The following is an 18,758-nucleotide window of genomic DNA, read 5'->3' on the forward strand; positions in this document are numbered from 1 at the left end:
AGGCTAATTTCTACACTTCCTTTTCTCCTCACAGTATATCCTCCACAAGTGATCTCATTCCACCCATTGCATCAGTTCATATCTGTTAGCGACTTCCTCAACACAGGTTTCTGGTTATCTCAAAAGAAAATCAAATTCCACTCAAAGATCACAATTTCCTCCTCAAACTGGATCTTCTTCCAGGGTTCCCTATTTTGGTGAGTAGCATGATTATCTATCTAGACGGCAAAGTCAGGAACTGCCTTCTTCCTTCCCTCTAGCAATAAATCTATCACCAATCCCTGTGTCTTCCTCAACACCTCTCTTCTTACACCACCACCATCCCTGTCCACTACAACATCTCCTCCAAAAGCATAAATGGCTTCCTGCATCCACATTGCCAGCCAAACTCCATACGACAGTCACACTGTTCTCTTTAAAGCACAAATAATGACATACCTCCTCACCTCCATCCTCCACATTAAAGACTTCCTGTTGCTTAAACATAAAGATCAAAATCTTTAACATAGCTTATAATCAGTAATTTTTTATGCTGACTTTCTTTTGAAAGGAATTCACCGGCTTAAAGTTAACAGCACATGATTCTATATCCAGCAAAATGCAGAATTATCAAACATTTTCCTAGGGCATAATTAATTCCCTTTATATCTAACACTTAAATGGTCTTTCATAATTTTCAATGTGCTTTGGTATATACATCATCTAATTGGACACACGACAATCCCGTTTTATATGCAGAGCAGGAGTCAGTCTCATCTCATCATTGTCAAGAACATGTGAGGCTGAATTTACTCAAAGCTGAAGAGAATCTCAGGACTCTTGATGCGCAGTTCAGTCATCTTTCTACTATGGCTACCACCTTGATCACAGGTTACTTTTAGAAGGGCTCAAATGCCACATATGCAACCCTGAGGTCATTATAGGAACAAAATCTCCTTTCTCTTATTTTAGATCCTGCTTAGTCACTTGTGCTATTTTTCTTTCTCTGGATGGCGACATAGCAGACTTCATTACTCTTGAATGAAACTCTTAATTTTGTAAAAATTTTATGTTGTTTTTTATAACTGTTATAGCTTTACACGATCCTTGTTCTTTGACTTTTCTTTATCTTTATATCCTCTATCACCATCCCCCCTGGTTATTCTATCCATAACTCATCTTTATCTTCTTTACCGGTTTCTTTTTTCTTCTTTCATCCTAACTATGGACTCTACAGTCTTTCCCACAGAGACAGGTAGCATTCCCTTGCAGTTTTAGCCAACTCCAGTGTTCTCCTTTGATTCGCCCATCCTTCGAAACCTTGTTCAGTCTTAATCTACCTGTGAGCCTCTCCCAACACTGCACTCAGTACGCTCTCCTGCCTCAGAAAAATGTTTGCAACTGGGGAGGGCAGAGGGGAATTCTGGGTTTTCTGCTCACCTCAAAAATCGAAGTGTAAAGTGAAATTAAACCTTTCCTCCCAAACCAGCTTCCTCTATATTCCACAAGTGTACTAATAGCAACATACTGCCAATACCCAGTCTAAAAACCAGAAAGTCATTTTAAGTAGATGCTAACAGATGAATGAGGATTAAGGCAGAAAAGAAGATTTCAGCCAGAAGACCCCCTGTGCAAAGATCCTGAAGCATGAAAAGTTCCGTGCCTTTAACGACCTGAAAGGCAAGTGGGGTTGAACCACAGCTTTTGAGGGGACATAGTTAGATGGGAAAAGGAATACATTTAAGTGAAGACGTCTAGGAGTTGGCTGAAATGGGGACCCAAGCACACTAGAGCAATAGAGGCCTGCATCAGCTACTACCTTCGTACACCTCACAAACTTCCTACTCTATGCCTCCTCTCTTTCTGGAAACTGATCCTACCCCCAGTCAAGCACAGGGACAGGCACGTAACCAGCTGAGCCAATTCGAGTACTACATCTTTGGGCACTGCAACTATTCCATAACTGGAAGGTGATTCAGACCGAGCATTCTAGATCATCTAAAGAATACCTCTTCTTCTTTGATCTTATAGTATGATCATTAAGACATGAACAGAGAGCTTTGAGCACTCTCTGCTCCAACCTCATTAGAGAAGTCAAAGAAGAGAAGCGAGCATTCAGAGAAGAGTAACAAGAAGTGGAAGACTAAAAGTATCAAGCCACTATCCTTCCCAGCTACATGAGCAGATCAAAAAAAATTCCTCCTTGGAAAACAGTTAGGACGGTTCCTCAAAAAACTACAACAGAATCACCATATGAGCCAATAATTCCATTTATGGGTATATACTCAAAAAGAATTGAAAGCAGGGACTCAAAGGGCTATTTGCACATTCATATTAATAGCAGCATTATTCAAAAAGCCAAGAAGGTAGAAGCAACCCAAACGACCACTGATGAATGGATAAACAAAATGTGGTATAAACATACAATGGAATGTTACACAGCCTTAAAAAGGTAATTCCAACACATGCTACAACGTGGATGAACCTTGTGGACATTATGCTGAGTGAAATAAGCCAGACACATAAAGACAAATGCTGTAAGATGCCACTTATGAGGTAACTCGAATAGTCAAATTCATAGAGACATAAAGTAGAATGGTGGTTTCCAGGGGCCAGGGAGAAGCACAGAATGTGGAGTTGTCATTTAATGGATACAGAGTTTCAGTTTTACAAGATGAAAAGAGTTCTAGAGATTGGTTGCATAACAATATGAATGTACTTAACATTACTGAACTACACACTTAAAAATGGTTAACATAGGGGCCTGCCCTGTGGCATAGTGGTTAAGTTCAGCATGCTCCGCTTCAGTGGTCTAAGTTCAGACCCGAAGCTCGGACATACACCACTCGTCAGTTAATGCTGCGGCAGCGACCCACATATAAAGTGGAGGAAGACTGATAAGGTGTTAGCTCAGGGCTAATCTTCCTCAAGCAAAAAAAGAGGAAGATTGGCAACAGATGTTAGCTCAGGGCTAATCTTCCTCAGGAAAAAAAAAAAATGGTTAAGATGGTAAATTCTATGTTATGTGTATTTTACCACAATTAAAAAAACTTTTAGGGGACCAGCCTGTGGCAGAGGGGTTAAGTTCACATGCTCTGCTTTGGTGGCCCAGGGTTCACCAGTCTGGATCCTAGGCACAGACCTACACACTGCTCATCAGGCATGCCGTGGCTGCATCCCACACAGAAGAACTAGAATGACTTACAACTAGGATATACAACTATGTACTGGGGCTATGGGCAGGAAAAAAAAACCTTTTTTTTTTTTTTAAGATTCCCCTAAACTAATCACTTGCCACTGAAAAAAAGGCCTATTGAATATAAAAACTGATACCTAAGTATAGTACTCGACCTTGATATTAGAATTGACCAAGTCAGTTTGGGCTACAGGGTGGGAAGAATTTCTCCTCACAGGCTGTGAAGTTGACAGTTCTTGTTATACTGTAGCAAACAAGCTGGTTAACCCGATGTGTTCTGGAACTCAAACTATATGCTCACCTTTAGGGAAACTGACAGAAAAATGTCAGGATATTAAACTGTTCAGGCTATTTCTTACATATTTTTCAGTACAGTGCCTCAAGAAAAACAAGCTTAGGTATAAATCAGACTGCCTTAAAGCAGAAACAGAACAGTGACCAGGACACAAAGGGCCTTAATCCCACTCTCCAATGAGATCCAAAAGTTGCAGTCTCTACCTGACACCAAGCCAAAGTCAGTACGTTGATTAGGAATGGAGGTCAGAGGAGGATCCAGGACCGGAGAATCCCAATAGGCCAGGTTCCTCAGAAGGATCTCCTGTTAGTTACCTACTCCACCCTCCACCATGATAAGCCATAATCAAAAGGGCTGCAGCCTGGAGGAAGGGGGCCAACTAGCACGGCTTTATAATTCCAAGCAGAAAAGCAGAGCTCCAAGAAAGCAATCACCAGAGCAGACTTCAACTCAAAAACTGCAACTTTTAAATTGCTTAATAAGTAATACAGTTTCATTAATAACATAAAATAACTTAAATCTATAGACAGGTAATAGACTTTTTTTTTTTTTGCTGAGGAAGACTGGCCCTGAGCTAACCCATGCCCATCTTCCTCTACTTTATATGTGGGACACCTACCACAGCATGGCTTTTTGCCAAGCAATGTCACGTCCGCACCTGGGATCTGAACCGGCGAACCCCGGGCCACCAAAAAGCAGAACGTACGAACTTAATGGCTGCACTACTGGGCCAGCCCCGGTAATAGACTTCTAAATTGTTGTACCAAAAAAACCTCCAAGTCTGGCAAAGAGAAGCCTGAATACCAAATAGAATCTCCAGGTACCCCTAACTGCTCTACAAAGAAGCAGCACGCTAAGCAAGCATGGCCGCCATCAGAAGAATCCCCTCCACTATCTCCCTTAGGTATCATGAAAGACAAAAGGCAACGAACAAGGAATTGCATCCCGGCTGCAGCAGGCACAACAAAGGAAGGGCAGATTGATCAAGAAACCCCAATGTAATGAAAAAGTTTGTCCTTGTTAGCCTTGTTTAGGGAGACGCTGGACCTGCAGCCAATGAACCCCACTTTTTCCTTCCCACCGCCAAATTTCCTTTCAATTGTAAATATCTCAGAAGGTTTGCCACACAAAGACCTAAATGAAAACATGCTTGAAGAAAGAACACAAATAAGAGACAAATTTAAGAAATGCTATAAGAGACTGGGGAAGTAAGGGGGATCAAATATCTTGGAAATATTTATTATTGCCTTAAAATACACACAAGTATATACACAAACTCCTAGGGCCAGAGATTATAAAAAGTATATCCTGAGCCAGCCCTGATGGCCTAGTGGTTCAGCGCACTCCACTTCAGCGGTCCAGGTTCAGTTCCCAGGCATGGAACCACACCACTGTCTGCCAGTAGCCATGCTGCGGCGGTGGCTCACATAGAAGACTAGAAGAACTTTCAACTAGAATATACAACTATGTAGTGGGGCTTTGGGAAGGAAAAGAAAAAAAAACAGATGCTAGCTCAGGATGAATCTTTCCTGGCCAAAAAAAAAAAACGCATATCCATAAAAACCCAGGCTAAAATTTCATACAACATCAATACAACATAGAAAGGAGAGACCAAGGGACACGTGAGTGTACTGAAGTATTTAAGAGGAAGATGTATAAATTTCAGAGTTTAATAAATCAACTGGGATATGAGATATTAAGTTAAGGACAACCATGGTAAGTTCACTAGGACACATCGTACTAAGATAATTCTCAAGCAGGATCCAGCTACATTTCCAGATGCATTTTACTTCAATAAAACAAAAGGTTTATAGAATATTACCCCAGCAATTCTTACTTGCTGTTAAAAAAACAAACAAAACCATACCTAGGTAAAAATTATTTTGATGACACTTTTCAAATGTTATTTCAAATGATTTTAAAATTATTTTATTTTTAACTGCTGACACGAACGTAATCTTTTAAAAATTAATTATTTTTAACATTTTTCATATGTTGTACAACAAGCTTTTGCTACTAACTGGCGCTAATATTTTCAAGACCACAACTAAGTTTTCTTTCTTATTAAAATAAGAAAATCCTCTAATACATTCTGACATCCACAAAGCAAATATCTACTTCCAGGAGGAAAAGAAGAGTCTAAATTCAAATGGAAAAGGCGACAGAAAACAAAAGATGATGAACAGTTAAATAGTAATTAATAAAGAAGGAAAAAAAGGGAGAATATACTAGTAAACAAGGAAATTTGACAGTTATAAAAAAGAAAATTAAAAATACAAAAGCTTTCAAAGAGAAACACAGTAGGAAAAGTTTATCTATCATAAATAGTCAACCACACAAATGAACGTTTTATTCCCCACAATGAGAGCCCAACAAGTTGTGATTATTTGAACGAATCAGTTGATAGAGAATTCAAAATTCAAAAGAAACCAATCTGCAGAAGTGACAGTTAGCCTCTCTCATCCTGGACAGTAACTTTTAAAGGAAAATATGGCATCACATTTCAAAAGTCTTAGGGGAGACAAAGACTCAAGAGTATAGTATGAGTCAAGGTCCAACTAGGATATGAAAACAACTCAGTGTATTTATAATTAGGAATTTAATGCAGACAACGAGTTACACAGGTGATAGAACAGCTGAGAAGCCAAAAAAGGAACTGTAAGGCGACCTGTTGGATTAGCAACAGCAGGAAGGCATTACCAACCATAGACTAGGGAGACAGAGAGGAGTGCAGGCTGCCGGAGTGACCTGGCAGAAAGTGGAAAGCCAGTGGAGCTGTCCAGGGGCGGCTAGAACCATGGAGGAAATGCAGCCGCTGACAGAGAGAGGGAGAGGGAATAATGCTCTTCCCTTTCTCCCATCCTCCCGCTCAATTTCTCACCAGTGCCTCCCAGACTCAGCCAGAAGACAGCAGACATGGTAGCCTGGGAAACAGACAAGAGGCAGCCCCCTTGCAAGAGGGAGCAGGAAGGAGCAATGACATGAAATGTGTCTGAAAACAAGCAGGGCTTGGACTGGCATAAATTCTGTTCAGAAAAAATAATTTTAAAGACTAAAAAGTTCAACACTAATGATTTTCCACTTACAAATTCTATACAACTGATCAAACTTGAATTAATAACTCCTTTTCTAAGAAATTTTTACCTTACTTGGACTTAAATTTAAGGCTAGGCTCCATATATTACAGTTCCTCTCAGACTTGTACAATACAATATTAGTTCTAATGAAGCTCCCGTAGAGTGGTTATGTTATTTTTTAAATTAAAAATCAATTTATTTTAAAAGATAAACAGTTACCGTAGGAGAAAGTAATCTGACTAAAGTAAGGGTTCTTTTTTTTGGAATCAGGTCAACCTCAAACAAACATTTAATTAATAAGTCCCCCAAAAAGTTAAAACCATACCATTTAAATCTGCATTTTCAAATCTGACCCAGACTATTTTCTCCTTTTCTTCTGTTAGAGGTGTTCCACTGTAAGCCTGCATAGTAAACAGAAAGGTTTGAATAAAAATGTTTTACAGCTCTAACATTAGTGATGTTCAAAACAAAGAATAACTTAAATAAGCCAACCCTATCCTTCTCCAACTTCACCAATCCTACATCTTAGGAAGCAGCATATTTTAAATATTTTTACTCCCAAAGAAAGTTACCCAAGAGTCTGATAACCTTGGTCAAAAAAGGTGTTTTTAATCTATTAAAGAATTGCAGAATCCTAAAATACAATGATCACAGTCTATCAGGAAGCATCACTATAATTTAAAGGCACTCAAAAAACTAAACCATCCCCTATATTGGTCTATAAACAAGAAGGTTTAAAAAATAAACAAAACTAGGGGTCGGCCCTGTGGCACGCACTCCACTTCAGCAGCCCAGAGTTATGCGGGTTTGGATCCTGGGTGTGGACATGGCACCATTCATCAAGCCATGCTGAGGCGGCATCCCACATGCCACAACTAGAAGGACCCACAACTAAAAATATACAACTATGTACCGGGGGGCTTTGGGGAGAAAAAGAAAAAATAAAATCTTTAAAAGAAAAATAAAACTACCACATATATTTATTTAGTTCTCAGGTGTTTATGATCAGGTAATTACACTCTACCTAGAAATTTCAAGAGTATTACTTTCTGCTCGCCTCCAGTTCTGGGTGGAGGGCACAGGCCAGGGGTGAGGATGGAAAAAAAGAAGTATTCCTTTTTTAGTCTCTTATCTGGCTTTTAGACCCACCCTGCAAGCCTGCAAGGGTCACAAAGATAAGCATAAACTGCCATAAAGTCACAGGAAAAGTATCACTGGCACCCATCAGTATTCAAAGGGAGTCATCTCTCCATAGAGCAATTGCTATTATTTAAAGTTTTTTTAAAGATTGTATATACTTAGAAGCATTTAGAATGTCGACAAAAGAGCCGCAACATTTTCAATTATAAAGGGGTACTCAGTTCACAGAACAATTATTTAGTATAAGTTGTATCAAAAGCATACAATCTCATACATAATTCCATATACATGACCTGCTTTAAATTTCCAGGCCAAGTTACAGCCTCATACTGCAGCATACAAGGTTAACAGCCATTGGAAACACTGTTAAAAAACAGGGTTACTTTAATAGTAGGTTTGCTATACAAAAATATTATCTTACACATCCTTACAATTTCAATTGTCTTGTTTAAAAAACAAGTGAGATGTGTATTGGGCAGTTGATTCCCTTGGAGAGGAGGAAAACCTGCACTAAAACCAACTAATTCATCAACTTTATCTTGAACCACCTCATCCACATCTTCTTCCCCTTCTTCCTTGGTCTTGCTCTTCTCATTCTTGAAAACTCTCTTGTTTTGAAATAAACTTATTACTTTGGAATAATTTTAGATTATTAAACATAGTACAGAGTTCTCATATATCCCTCGGCCAGTTTCCCCTAATGTTAACTATCTAATTCTTACTTTACCATGGTAGATTTATCAAAACTAACACTGGTGCATTCCTATTAATTCGGCCCCAGACTTTATTTGGATTCCATCAGTTTTTCCACTAATGTCCTTTCTCTGCTCCAGGATCCAATCCAGGTTACCATGCTGCATTTAGGACATCTTTCCTATATCAGGCTCTCCTTTAATCTGGTAAAGCAGTAACATTTTTTAAAATTGTCTTCAGTTCAGCAGATTTATTATAAGGCAGCTTATCACCTGCCGTATTATTTAACATTCTCCCAATACCTCTGCAACATTTGCAAGATGCTCTCCTTTGATTTCTGGGCAATATGCAGAACAGAGCAAGGTTGAAAGAGGCCTTTCAGTGTAACGGGATTCTTGAACTTCTTCCCTTTCCCCTATCGGGGGGAAATCAGACTTTCATAACAAGGCTTGCATACTTGTGCTATGTCTTCAAGTTTTCCTCTCTCCTTAGCACACATGGTGTTCTTTACTAAGCATTTTTCAGAAAATTCTGGGAAGCTGTCTGAAGCACCTGAGTGTTGCTTCTTGTGTGTCTTCCTGCAGGTTCACACAAAGAAGGCATGTGACATCACGTCATTTTGGCACCCAGCTTCTATGATGTCCTTTGCCCGTGTTTCGATATTTTATTCTCAGTGAGGCACAGAGTCCCCCAGTGCCCATGCAGCTTTCACCTGCTCTCTTGATGAGGTCAGTATGCCGCCACAGAAAAGCTGGGTTTTCCCCAAGCACTGATTATTAGCCCTCCTTCTTCAACCAACACTCAACCGCCCTAGCCCTCTTATTCAGAGTCAACACTTTTACCCCATTGCTAACAGGACTTATTTATTTCTCCTTTTATTTCTTATCTGGTTTCTAACACATATACACACTCATAAGCACAAAGTTACTGCTGAATTTTAAAAGACACAGTTACAGGGGCTGGCCTGGTTGTGTAGTGGTTAAGTTTGCACACTGCTTCAGCAGCACGGGATTCGTAGGTTTGGCTACTGGGTGCAGACCTACGCACTGCTCATCAAGCCATGCTGTGGTGGCATCCCACATACAAAAATTAAGAGGAAGGGGCTGGCCCGGTGGCGCAGCAGTTAAGTGTGCACGTTTCACTTCGGCAGCCCAGGGCTCACCAGTTCAGATCCCGGGTGCAGACATGGCACCACTTGGCAAGCCGTGCTGTGGCAGGCGTCCCACATATAAAGTAGAGGAAGATGGGCATGGATGTTAGCTCAGGGCCAGTCTTCCTCAGCCAAAAGAGGAAGATTGGCAGTAGATGTTAGCTCAGGACTAATCTTCCTCAAAAAAAAAAAAAATTAGAGGAAGATTGCCACAGATGTTAGCTCAGGGCCAGTCTTCTTCGCCAAAAAAAAAAGACAGCTACAATCACTGTGGCTATGTTGTGTTGTTTTATTTTTTCACTGTAGAGAAAATAACTTCCATTGAGTGCTACTGTCAACAGCATAAATTTTTTTTTCCTGAGGAAGTTTCGCCCTGAGCTAACATCTGTTGCCAATCTTCCTCTTTTTGCTTGAAGAAAACTTGCCCTGAGCTAACATCTGTGCCAATCGTCCTCTACTTTGTATGTGGGTTGCCACCCCAACATGGCTGTCAACAAGTGGTGTAGGTCTGCACCTGGGGACCAAACCAGGGCCCCAGAAGCAGAGCCCAAAACTTAACCACTAGGCCATAGGGCTGGCCCCCAAAAGCATAACTTTTAATTACAGCAAATTATTCTATATGGACCATGTATCATAATTTGATTGACTACTACTAACGTTTGGGCTGGCTACAATTTTTATGCTGAAAATGTAAAAGTTTTATACACACTGAAATGAAAAGTTCTGAGCTCTGACTTTTTTTATTGTTGAATTAATCTTTCAAAATAAATTTTCCTAAGTACAATTATTAGATTAGAGGGCACAGCTAAGGGCTTCTACCAGCCATCAATGACATTTGTTGAACACAAAGGGAATTCACTTTACTTGTCACAGCTGAAGAAGCTGATACAGCTAAAGAAGCTGATACGGCTAAAGAAGCTGATACGGTCTAACAACACATTTTCTCCCTTTGGGGGTATTTGGAGACCCAGAGAATAATTTCTAGGCTCCATGCATTTGACGATTCCCAGAAGAGAGCAGGAGGTGAAACATAACATCAGCAAAATTAATCACTTTCCAAATGGCTGACCACCAAGTACTAATGTGGGATTCTAGATTAAATGTGGGAAAAAAGAGACAGTGGGTCACCAAATCTGGCCCACCACCTGTGTCCATAAGTAAAGTTTTATTTTAACACAGGCAGGCCCTTGCCTTTACAGAAAAACCAGTGCTGAGCAGTTGCGACAGACACTGTATGAACTGCAAAGCTTATGCGGCCCTTTACAGAAAAAGTTTGCCAACTGGTACACCAGAACCATGAAGCCTTAAGGACAGGCACCGCGGGTCCTCCCAGCTGAACAGTGCCTGATCCATAGTGGGTGCTCAAGTGTCTGCTGCCTGAATTTTTGCTTTCCTTCCACAGTAACTAGAATAACGACTTGCATAACATAACTTTCTTGAAAGAATATTCTCATTCTTAGATCCATGACTACAACTTCACTTCCATTGTTACTACTCTGATGCAGATCTTTACGGTCAATTGCATGGATTATGGCCTTTACGTATAACCGCTCATAAAAACTCAACCTTCTACCTTCCAGCATTTCATTCTATCTGTTTTAGCAGCCCCCTATTTTCAATCTATTACTCAATCTAGTACTCTTGTTTCTCTAGCAAACTCTCCAACTAGTCCTTCAAAGCCTCTAACCACAGCCTCTCTCCTCTAGCTGACGGGAACTGCTGGCTACGCAGGGTTTCCACTAGCACTAAAGGTGCCTTTGTAAAAATGTCATAAAGAGGTACTCTAGGGGCAGGCAAATTACAAAAATTTTTAAATGCCCCTCACTTGGAACTAGCCTCATGCCAGGGCTCAGGGTTTAAGAAAAAGGAGCAATCTGTAGAAGACCAAGTTGGATTTCAGGTCAGTCTGCTCTCTAGCCCTGGCAATCCGTGCAGAGCACAAGACGCTTGACGGCCACAGCAACACTGTTGCCTACCACACCCAGCCAGCCAGTTTCCTTCGACACCAAACATCCAACCTTTCCATTCATTTCAACTAATGCTATTCCCAACGTCCTTAGAAACTTGACTCTTTCACTCTTTCTTTGCTACCCATTCCCTTAGCAATTAAATATTCAATCTGTACTATGTGTCACATTTACTGATATGTTGTTATTATCTTTGGTTGTTTCAAGCAATTTGAGTTCCCTTATTTTTTTTTTTTAAGATTTTATTTTTTTCCTTTTTCTCCCCAAAACCCCCCAGTACATAGTTGTATATTCTTCGTTGTGGGTCCCTCTAGTTGTGGCATGTGGGACGCTGCCTCACCGTGGTTTGATGAGCAGTGCCATGTCCGTGACCAGGATTCAAACTGATGAAACACTGGGCCGCCTGCAGCGGAGCGCGCGAACCCAACCACTCACGCACGGAGCCAGCCCCATTGAGTTCCCTTATTAACCAAGTTCCTCGAGAAAGGAAAGTACTTATTTTTCCTTACAGGCCCCACAGACCTTGTGATCGTGGCCTACTTTCATTAAAGTTGACTGAGCATAAAGGAATACCAACATTTCTTGGTACTTTCCTTTATTTGATGAATACAATTGAACTCTGGATTTTAGACTTTTCTAGGCTCTCACAAAGCTGGAACACTGAATCTACGAATGTCCTTTTGAACAGTTCAGTTTCAGATAACTTGGCAGCCAGAGAACACTGACATCACCACAGGGAAAAGATACAGAAACCTTTCTCTTCAGTAGTTCCACTAAACAGTGCTTCCCAAAGCTGCCGTTTCACAAGAATCATCTGAGATTCTTACTTCAGACACAGTTACTGGACACCACCTCAATTCCACCGAGTCAAACCATCTGGGAGAGGGGCCTGGAAATTATTATTTTTAACAAGTTGGCCAAGTGATACTTATGTTACGTCTGGGCAGCAGTGCTCTAGAGATGATCCCAGGAGGGCTGCCCTCATTCTTTATTCTCACATTTACATAGAGGGAACAGCCAGGGGCTTACTCTCACATAAGTCAGAGTACCAATGCATCCTCTACGTGGCATAAAAATACTGCTCAACATGAAAGAGATGCAGATTTGTGCTCAGTATAGTATTTAGTTAATATACTATCTAGCTAACGAAATGCACAGCATATACTGCTTTTCTCACTTCAGACAGACAACATTTAACTAAGACAAGATTTTGGAAATAGAACCCAACTAGAGAGCCCCAAGTCCCATCTCTCAACTCACATCTCACCTTGATTCCTCTTAGGAGAGCAAGTCCTGAGGAATAATTGTGCCACTGTCAGCACAAAACTAAGGCATATCTAATAATAATAACAAACATAATTCTACCCTATCAATGCTCAGGATGCTAAAACATCAAAAGTCGTTCTGAAGTTGACGATACTAGTGTCAAGTTTAGGAAACAGAATATTTCAGAGCTTCCCTGGCCAATGATAAAACCTACTATTTCTGAAACCATATAGACACTTACCTGTGGCACAACATCTTGTAGAAAAGTCACAACACTTTCCATGTAGGACTGCTCCCTGAAAAGGGGTGAAATGGAGAAAATTTATCATTAACAGCTTCAGACAGAACATAGAAAAGAGCTTTCCACGAGCCCTAATAAAGTCATTCATAACACTGAAAAAAGAAAGAAGGGGCCAGCCTGCTGGCACAGCGGGTAAGTTCACACATTCTGCTTCAGTGGCCCAGGGTTCACCACTTTAGATCCTAGGCAGGGACCTACGCTTGCTTGGCAAGCCATGCTGTGGCAGGCCTCCCACATATAAAATAGAGGAAGATGGGCACAGATATTAGCTCAGGGCTAATCTTCCTCAAAAAAAAAAAAAAACAACTCTTGGGGCCAGCCCAGTGGCACAGCGGTTAAGTGCACATGTTCCGATTCGGCAGCCTGGGGTTCACTGGTTCGGATCCCAGGTACAGACATGGCACTGCTTGGCAAGCCATGCTGTGGTAGGCATCCCACATATAAAGTGGAGGAAGATGGGCATGGATGTTAGCTCAGGGCCAGTCTTCCTCAGCAAAAAAAAAAAAAAAGAGGATTGGCAGCAGTTAGTTCAGGGCTAATCTTCCTCAAAAGAAAAAAACCAACTCTCATCACCTGATAGTTCTGCTAACCTGCTTTTTAGTTTTTTTGTATTTCTTATTAAATGCAAATGAGATTTTAACATTTTTAAACATTATCTCTTCTTAAAAGTCATGCTCTCTTAATATAATATAGATAACTTCTAACTCTTATTTGCAGGAGTGATGACAGAAGACTTGGCTAAGGCGGGACCTTCCTCTTGAGTCAGAGCAGAAGAATGTCCTAGTTAGAGCAAGAAAAATTGTTGCTGATGACTCAATATTTAGTGATCTTCTCTTTAAACTGGTTATGAACCTAGCTCCTTACCTGTATATACAGCAAAATGAATCTGTATTTTGCTGCAGGTGCAGGCATTAGAAGGAGTTATGAAGAGGTCCTCCCAGAACTTTTGGCATAGACAAAATATGGGAAAATGTTAAAAATGCGAAAAAATGATACTGCTGAGGACACTACTATCTTAAATGGGAAGTATATGGATATCGCCAAGTAGAGAAAAGAAATTTTCCTCAAAACACCAAATCAAATTCATTTCAGAGAGATGTGAAAAATTACATTTAAAGAAAATGTGAGTTATCCTACATCCTATAAAAAAGCAATAGGCCTTAGACACCTACAAAAACTAATTAGGCCTACCTCTCCAACCTCATTTTTCTGCCACTCTCCTAACTTACTCTGCCTCAGTCATATGCAACTTCAATTCCTAGAATACACCAAGCTCTTTTTTTTTTTTTTTTTTTTGAGAAAGATTAGCCCTGAGCTAACTGCTGTCAATCTTCCTCTTTTTTCTCAGGAAGACTGGCCCTGAGCTAACATCCATGCCCATCTTCCTCTACTTTATATGTGGGACGCCTGCCACAGCATGGCTTTTGCCAAGCGGTGCCACGTCTGCATCCGGGATCCAAACCGGCAAACTCCGAGCTGCCAAAGCAGAACGTGTGCACTTAACCGCTGCGCCACGGGGTTGGCCCCCCCAACTCTTCTCTGAATCAAGACCTTTAAACTAGCTTTCTTCCTGCCTGCACTCCTTCCCATACTCTTCCCTCCCTTTCAGATCTCCAGCCTAAGTGTTATCTCCCGAGATAACTTCCCTGACAGCCTTACATCACACTCCCCACTGTCATTCTCCATCATAGCACACTGAGCGCTGATGAGAGCCTATAATTACTTTACTTGTTTACTGTTTCCCTTACTAGAATGTAAACTCTACCACAGAAAGGTCTATTTACCTTATATCTCCAGAACCTATAAGCCAGGACTTAGGCACGGAGTAGAAGTTCAAGCATTATTTGTTAAAAGAATACTAAATGAATCAAAGATTTCTCTATTGCATAACAAAAAGAGCAATATATGTTGAATATCACATGGTGAGGTGGCATAGAATACTGCCTAAGTGCACAGACTCTGGAGACAAACTACCTAGGTTTGATCCAGGTTCCCTTCCTTGGCTGTCACCAAGGACAATTTACTTAATTTCTCTTTGCTTTGGATTCCTCATCTGCAAAATGAAGACTGAAACGGTACCTAACTCATAGCTAATAATATGCTTAACTTGTCGCCATGGTCCATAGTTAGCAAAGAAACATAGCCCTGGGAAATGCAGGGGGGAGAAAAGGAAGTCTTATGGTAAAATATCATACTATACATATACTTTTGTTAGTCTGAGAAGACATTCTTTACGTAACATGAGAAATTGCCCAAGGGAGATAACCCAAACGCTATAATTCCCTTATGAGCATTTTAAAAGGCAGAAAACAAATTTCACCTCCTTAGGCAGGTATTGAGGTCTTAACTGGTTACTGCCAAACGACGTTAAATACATCGACTTTGCTGCATTTCATTTATGAAGATAGCTAGCCTTTCCCACATCTGCTCACTCTACTCCCTTTGCCTAAAATGCACCTTTGATTCTAACTGTCCAAACTCTATTCAGCCTTGAAAGTACACTATAAATGTTAGCTTCTTAATAAAACCTTTCTGGATCTAAAGTACTAAAATATTCCCTCTAAATTCTCATGATGTTTTGCTGCATCTTCTTTATGGATTATAGTGATTTCAAGTATACATATCTTAAAACCACATTAGAGGGGCCAGCCTGGTGGCGCAGTGGTTAAATTCCCACGTTCCGCTTCTCGGCGGCCTGGGGTTCGCTGGTTCGGATCCCAGGTGCAAACATGGCAAAAAGCCATGCTGTGGTAGGCGTCCCACATAGAAAGTAGAGGAAGATGGGCATGGATGTTACCTCAGGGCCAGTCTTCCTCAACAAAACGAGGAGAATTGGCAGTAGTTAGCTCAGGGCTAATCTTCCTCAAAAGAAAAAAAACAAAAGAAAAATTCCCACCTTAGGTTATACGCTCCTAGGAAGTACAGATATACTTTGTCAAAGAATGCTTAAAATATAGAAATGTACTCTTTATGAGTTTGACTTTGGAACTTTCTGACTGAGACCCAGAGTAAGAGATACATTTTACATCATGACCTAGTAAACATATACATATATAGGAATATATCTTTGTGTGTGTCACAAAACAATACTCTCAACATCATTTTCTATTATACTCTATTTCATTTTTTAAATAGTTGTCCTGACCCACTAAAGTGACTTAACGACTCGCTAACTGTTAAATCTGGAGTTCAAAAACACATAACCCTTCAGCATTTGGCCTAGTGCTTTTCATGTAGTCTATAAATGTGCTGAATACACCAACTTGCCCCTCCAATTATTCCTTTTATTTGGCCTTGGCAATGATATTTATCATCCTGTAGAGCCAAAATTAAATAGATTTTACAAAAGTATGCACTGCCCAGAAAGAAAGCCTGAATGTTAGTGACTAGCAGTCTGAGGAATCCTTTCTTCAGCTATTAGGAGTATCCGAAATTTGCTTACGTGACAGCCTGAGGGCGAACCACAACTCCACCAGTACAACGACTGGGTCTTCTGGGGGAATCTGTAGCCATAGCTTCATTCACAAAACCTGTTTCCAAAACAAAAAGATAGACAAAAAAGGATCATTACTGTTGGGAGTAGAGGGAAAGGTTTATGGTTGCTCACTAGAGATCCCTTTTCAAAAATCCCTAAAATGTAGGAAACTTTCCCAGCAATTCCTCTTACACAAAAAAGGGGGAGGGTGAGAGAGGAAGCAGATAAAAAAAAAATTTCAAATTATCATGAGATTTCTGTATTTGGACAAAGCCTCAGAACAACATAACTAGTTCACTCCTGCTGGACCCTTTGATCTACTGTTAACAGAAACTAGAAAGATCAGAGAACCAGATCATGGGAAGGGAAGTCTAGCACAGGATCACTTTATAAAAACAAACGTGCTACCTCTGTGGGCCGAAATTAAAGAATTTACTGAAATCTTACGTTAAGATAGTGAAAATACACACGGTACAATATTTCAAGACCAAATGGAACAGTGAAGTAACAGTTTCTAACTAAGACTGATGGGAATCCATCTATGAGTAAGACTGCATATCATAACTGCATATGATGCTGGATGTTAACAAGACTTATTGTGGTGATCATTTCACAATATATACAAATATCAAACCATTATGTTGTACACCTGGAACTAATACAATGTTATGTCAATTACATCTAAAAAAAAGACTGCATGATCACAATTTAACAAGATTTTTTAAATCCTATTTGTAAACCCCCTGCTATTGTAACCTAATCACAAGAATCTAAGTAATAAAAACTTCTATGACATTAGAACCCCCTTATCCTTTCCTGTCACATCACTAAATCCTGATCTTTGAATGTCTAACAGCATCTGAATCACTGGGGAGGTTTTAAGAGCATGGAGTGTACTTGGTTAAGGTTAAAAGAGGTTTGACAGCAATATTAAAGATCTCTTGCAGGGCTCAGGAAAGCCCACAGCCTGGAACTAATCTTGAAAACCCCTAAAACCATCACTTCTAAGTAGAGAGCATTCTATCACCTTATTTGAAAACTCGCAAACTGGTAAGTCCCATCTGCTGCAACCAAAACACCCTTTGCCCCCAGTAGCCCAGGTACCCTTTCCTCGGTGAGCACCTTCACTGCCAGCCCCTCCGCCCTCTCATTTCCATTCAACCCTTTATTTCCAGAAACACAGCCTCCCAAGAACTGTCCTTTAAGGGCCCTGTCTCCTGAGGACGACCCTCGCCAGCCCCTCAGGCCCCCCTCTCCTAAAAGACACCAGCACAGAGATACCCACTTAACCTCCAACGCGGAGCCACCACTGCCCCCGGCCGCCCTCTGGCCCCTTGCCCTGCCTCCCCTCCCCCTCCAGTCTCGACAGCTCTCCCTCGTCGAATTCCAGCCAGCCGCGCCCTCTCCCCTCACGCTGCTGGGCCCCCGTCCCCGCCAAGCCTCCCCAAAGCCACAGCCCCGCCAGCCTTCTCACCGGCCGCCCCGCCGGTAAACGCTGTTCACCAGCTCAAGGCTCACTGTTTGGAGTCTCCCCTCGTGATTGACGGCTACCACTTCCTACCACGCCTCAGCGGAACTACCGTCCTAGCCAATCCCAGAGGCAAATGGCTGCGGCCGGGCACCGCCCTTGGAGGTCAGCTTCGCCAACCAGCTAATAGAAAAGAGGCGGACCCGCCTCCTGAATTTATCCAATCCGCTGGGGCTCGAGGGAAAACAAAACAGTATGTAAGTTCGGGTGAAGCCAAGGTGTCAGGTTCGGTTGTGAACGCAGGCAAGTGGAGAGGAGTTGCGAGCATGTCTATTTTCCTTTGCAGGCAACACCTTCGGGGCTTTGTCAAAAAGCATCATGTCCCAGCCTCCTGTCCACCTCACCGGAGCGTCGCAGCTGGGAGTCGGAGGACAGGGGGACTGGTCTGTTTACATCGAATTCTCGCGACAGCTGGTTTGAAGCTCAGAGCACGTGGACATGACAGCTGACAATCACTTTGCGCTGGCCACTCACCCATTCCGAACCCGCCTTCTGCCCCGCCCTTTTCGGTGTGTTTACCTTCCGGGAGCCTAGGCTGGCTTGTGCTGGTGGGCAGCCCTGGAGCGAAGGAGGTGTTGATCTGAATGAGGGGCGCGCCTGGTAATCTTGTCAGTTTGAGCTAGGTTTGGGGACCACGCCTGATTCCTTCCTTACCTGTTTCCAACTCCTATATGGTAGAGATCGAGATCTC

The 18,758-nt window shown here is 41.5% G+C and overlaps 1 protein-coding gene across 16 annotated transcripts in view; it reads right to left on the bottom strand.

The window, feature by feature from the left end:
- The window catches only part of BCAS3 (BCAS3 microtubule associated cell migration factor), a 576,498-nt gene extending 558,018 nt beyond the window's left edge, over positions 1 to 18,480 (bottom strand). For 8 of the 16 annotated variants that reach the window (XM_023652947.2, XM_023652943.2, XM_023652944.2 and 5 more), the window contains exons 1-4: positions 18,014 to 18,449; positions 16,507 to 16,594; positions 13,005 to 13,059; positions 6,873 to 6,948 (exon numbers count right to left, since the gene is read on the bottom strand). In XM_023652947.2, the coding sequence (XP_023508715.1) occupies positions 6,873 to 6,948; positions 13,005 to 13,059; positions 16,507 to 16,577 (202 nt within the window). In that variant the 5' untranslated portion in view covers positions 16,578 to 16,594; positions 18,014 to 18,449. Of the gene's footprint in view, positions 1 to 6,872; positions 6,949 to 13,004; positions 13,060 to 16,506; positions 16,595 to 18,013 lie in introns of all 16 variants that reach the window. The other 8 variants (XM_023652948.2, XM_070227541.1, XM_023652945.2 and 5 more) reach the window with 2 other exon arrangements.
- Positions 18,481 to 18,758: the final 278 nt, after the last annotated feature.

The sequence above is a fragment of the Equus caballus genome, chromosome 11, assembly GCF_041296265.1.
Source record: "Equus caballus isolate H_3958 breed thoroughbred chromosome 11, TB-T2T, whole genome shotgun sequence".
NCBI lineage: Eukaryota > Metazoa > Chordata > Mammalia > Perissodactyla > Equidae > Equus > Equus caballus.